The 4,332-nt window shown below is 34.4% G+C and overlaps 1 protein-coding gene across 1 annotated transcript; it reads right to left on the bottom strand.

Annotated features, from left to right (window-relative positions):
- Positions 1-1,512: 1,512 nt before the first annotated feature.
- Positions 1,513-4,332, bottom strand: LOC128205970 (dual specificity protein phosphatase 23-like). Its single transcript, XM_052908068.1, has 3 exons — positions 4,179-4,332; positions 3,314-3,420; positions 1,513-1,725 (listed from the first exon to the last, which is right to left on the bottom strand). The coding sequence occupies exons 1-3, from the start codon at positions 4,330-4,332 to the stop codon at positions 1,513-1,515; spliced, it is 474 nt and encodes a 157-aa protein (XP_052764028.1).

The following is a 4,332-nucleotide window of genomic DNA, read 5'->3' as shown; positions in this document are numbered from 1 at the left end:
AATACTTGTACTTTGGGAGGTACACAATGTGTAATATGATTTACGAAATGTAGATTTTAATCCTCAAGTGAATTTTGATACGGCAAAAAAAAAAAAACGAAAAAACAAAAAAAAACAATAATAAAACGACAAGACTGCGATTAATTAAATTTTCCTACTTATTGACATTTCATTTATGCCCGCTTTTTGCCTTTTTTCAAGGTGGGTGCAATATTGAATTTTAATGATCAAACCATTTCGTTTTATTTAATAAATAAAAATGCGGGTTGTATCCATAACGCTTATTCGATCTTAAAGCTGCACTCTCACAGATTGAACGTTTTTAAAACTTTTTTTAATTTTTTGTCTTGGAACGAGCCAATTTTTGCGAACGTCAATGGATACTAGGTATATAAGACTGCTGACAAAAATTATATCGCAGATTTTTATATTCAAGTTCGAAAACTGATGTTTTATGCATTTTCCTTACACAGTTTAAGCCAGAAAACATTCATTTTCGAACCGAAATATGAAAATCTGCGATCTGATTTTTTTGTCAGCAATCTTTTATTATTGGTTTGCAGATATTTACGCAAATTTTTTCCCTTTCCAAGACAAAAAAATGTGAATATGGTAAATCTGTGAGAGTGCAGCTTTAAAATTTAAAATAGTGTCATAAATAGGAGAACCATCTATTATCGAGGTAGAAGGTTATATGTATTTCTTTATTAATATTAATGTAAATAAATATAATGCATCATTATCTTTGCTTTGTGTATTTTAAAGTAAATACGAAGAAAAAAACGAGAGTAATATGAGTTTACTACAAAGTTGCCTACTCAGTGTGTGTATACCACGTGATGAATTACGTCATATATGCTACGTCGGAAACACATGTTTTGCTTAAAATAAAGACTTAAATCAAAGATATATTTTCCTTTACTACACCATTTTAAATAAAAAACAAAAGGCAGGCTATGCCGCTTAAATAGCCCCGCCTTCGTTTTATTACCGAAGTTTGATGAAATGATTAGTTTTGACAGTGCTCCGTCAGACGGCCGTATTGTGAAAAGGTTTGTCGAAGTGTTTGAAGAAACTAAACTCTCAATCAAACTCTGGTAACGGACTGATAGTGGGGCTCCGTAAGCGGCGTAGACTGCGCTACGTTTCATTTCAAATGGTGAAGAAGTAGTGAAGTTATCTTTGTTTAAAGTCTTTATTTGAAGCAAAATATTGCCTTCCGACGTAGCATTTATGACGAACTTTGTCAAGTGGTATACACACACTGCTACTTGCAGTTATAAATTCACGAGCCATCTTTATGACAGGAGCGTGATTTTAAGGTAGTGCGACCCTAATGGGCATCATTTCAAACTATGATCAATTTGATTACTTCTAAATGTGTATCATTTCCTGAATTCAAAAACAAAAAAATAGATTTTTAACATAGTCTTTAACATTAAAATTGAAGAGTTTAAAGTGGAGGTTTTCATTGCGGGTGTGCTACCTTCATGTTTATATTTGAGTTCTTTATTAGTTGTTATTTGATGTATCTGAGGTAGAACGGAGGTATTCCTCGTACATTTTCACCATGTTTTCTTGTTCTTCTGTTTCCACGGAACCGGGTCTCATTCCTCGTAGTGTTTCCAGGGACGCTGTGGCGGTCAGTTTGAAATGCTTCACCATGTAGCAGGCCAGCACGGTTCCCGTTCTACCACACCCATGGGCGCAGTGGACTCCAACAGGCTGAAAACAGAATAACAATTTTATGTTGAAGAACACTGTGTCTGTGAATATAAATGTACATAAATTTGACTCCCCCTTCTTGAGCGTTTATTGAAGTCGTTTTTACTTCCCCGTATATATGTGTTATAAGGGGCTGGTGATACCGCTTACAAATAACTTGTCAAGAAAATTGAAGAAACGTTTTCGACCTGTTATTTTTGTTTTAAATATATTTATAATAAAGGTAGTGGATGTCGTATTATTATCATCGTTGGCAACCACGGTACTTTCTTCCGTTACACTTCAAAGCATATCGTAGTGTATATCGGGGGTATCCGACGATATTAATATGGATAAGTGAGAAGTGTTAATGGAAGACGTATTTTAACGGCGTATTTTCGTGTGTTTATACATCACTTTTCAATCACAATTAGAAACAAGTCATACCACACTTATTTGATATATCTAAGGGTACTGAATAATGGACCATTTGTTGAAAAAATAACGTTATTGCCCACTATCGATTATATTGTAATAGTATGGTTTGTCATTTGTCCGAAATGCATGTACGAAATTTATGTAACTCGTAAATCAATATACCTGTTTGAAGTAAGTAGATGGAATTTCCACTGCTGCATCACATTATTATAATCCTTAGTAATTGTATGAAATGTCTAGCAAATGCTTTCTCCATAACTCTACCAGATTAACTCGTAGTTTTGAGTGCCAGCATTGAGTCAATACTGTGCACTTGTCAAACTTGTCCGCCATTTGCATTTTGTAGGTTACAGCGAAGTAAATTCTTCAAATCAGTAAATCGAGTCATTTCTAACATTTAAATGTGATGTTATATTGTATTTATGTATGATTTATTGTATTGTTTTAAATTCATATTAAAATATTGTTTGTTATTTAAGGTATCATCCCAGATCTCTAATGCTGGGGATCACTATTTCACTATTGTTCTTGCGGAATGCTGGTGTAATGCTGGGCTCACGTATCTTATAAGCGTCACTGTTTTACTTCAAAGAAGTTAATGCTGCATTGTATTGTTAAAGAGTATATGTTAATTTCTCTACTTCAAGACCTTATATTCACATTTTAAGTGAATATTATATTATTTATGTTTCATACAAAATATGAGCCGCATTACTCAGCCAGCGTTGCTGGTGAAAATACCCAATTCTGATTGGTTGCCAGCAACGCCAGCATCAGCAACCACTATATAAGGCGATGAATTTTTGCGATGGAGTCAGTTGCCAGTAGTCACTCGTCTGTAGTCAGTCATCAGAGTAACCTACACTTAATTAAACCAGCCATGAAAAAGAGCTTTGCTGGTAATTTCTACATTATATAAAATTCTAACTACATTTAATACCTTAATTAACTACATATATACCTACAAAATACTACTAGCATACTTAAACAATTAAAATACAAAACTGACTACTGGTTCCATTGCTGTCTCATGTAATAAGTAATTGACTAGAGAACGTGAATAAATTAATAGAAATCCTGACAAATCTTGAGTTTCGATATTGAATGATTAGAAATTTGAACCGCCCGGCTTACAATGTCCTAAAATTGAAAACGTTTTGAAGGCACTGACCTCATACAAATCATTATGCTTCTCGATGAACGCGATACATTCTTTGATTTGATGCAGGGTTGGGGGCGTGAAGTCTTGAACTTTGCAGAATAGAACCACGAATTCTCCTGAAAATTTATAGATACTGAAAATGTTTGTTTTTCATTTGACCGTTCAGAGACCATAGCAATTCTGTATAAAAAGATTGATGAGAATCATAAACTTATCACATTTAAATACCAGTGTGTGTAAACCACGTGATGAATTACGTCATATATTCAACGTCGGAAGCCAACATTTTGCTTAAAATGAAGACTTTAAACAAAGAAATCTTTTTCTTTTGCTACACCATTTTAAATAAAACAAAGGGCTGTCTATGCCGCTTAAAGAGCCCCGCCTTCGTTTTATTATCGGAGTTTGATAAAATGATTAGTTTCATCAAACACTTCGACAAACCAGTTTCCAAAATAATGTTTAGACAGTTCTCCGTCAGACGGCCGTTTTGTGAAAAGGTTTGTCGAAGTGTTTTAAGAAACTAAACTCTCAATCAAACTCTGGGAAAAGACCGAAGGCAGGGCACTGTAAGCGGCGTACACTGCGCTATGTTTCATTTAAAATGGTGAAGAAATAATAAGTTATCTTTGTTAAAAGCCTTCATTTGAAGGAAAATACTGCCTTCCGACGTAGCATTTATCACGCATTTCGTCACGTAGTATACACACACTGAATTCACTGACAAATAAGTATTATTATATCAGAATTGCAACGTTTATTTTAGTGAAGAAGTTACTTCATCGATTCATCATCTGATTGAGTGTTAGCTACAAGAACAAACTTCACTGACAATTTTATAGTACTTATCCAGCTATTATGTAAAACCTCACACCTGGAAACTTCTGCAGGATTTCTAGTCTCGATTCTGTCAACGAAATTAGTCTCTTAACTCCGACCTTCTTTAAAAACTGGATCTCCTCTATGGTTCCCGGCCAACCAAGACCAGCTAGTCTGTTGTCAACAACCCAGGAAAAGTTTTTTGGCAT

The sequence above is a fragment of the Mya arenaria genome, chromosome 2, assembly GCF_026914265.1.
Source record: "Mya arenaria isolate MELC-2E11 chromosome 2, ASM2691426v1".
Classification (NCBI taxonomy): Eukaryota; Metazoa; Mollusca; class Bivalvia; order Myida; family Myidae; genus Mya; species Mya arenaria.
The sequence above is the reverse complement of the archived record's forward strand: the minus strand, read 5'-3'. Positions and strand labels throughout refer to the sequence as shown.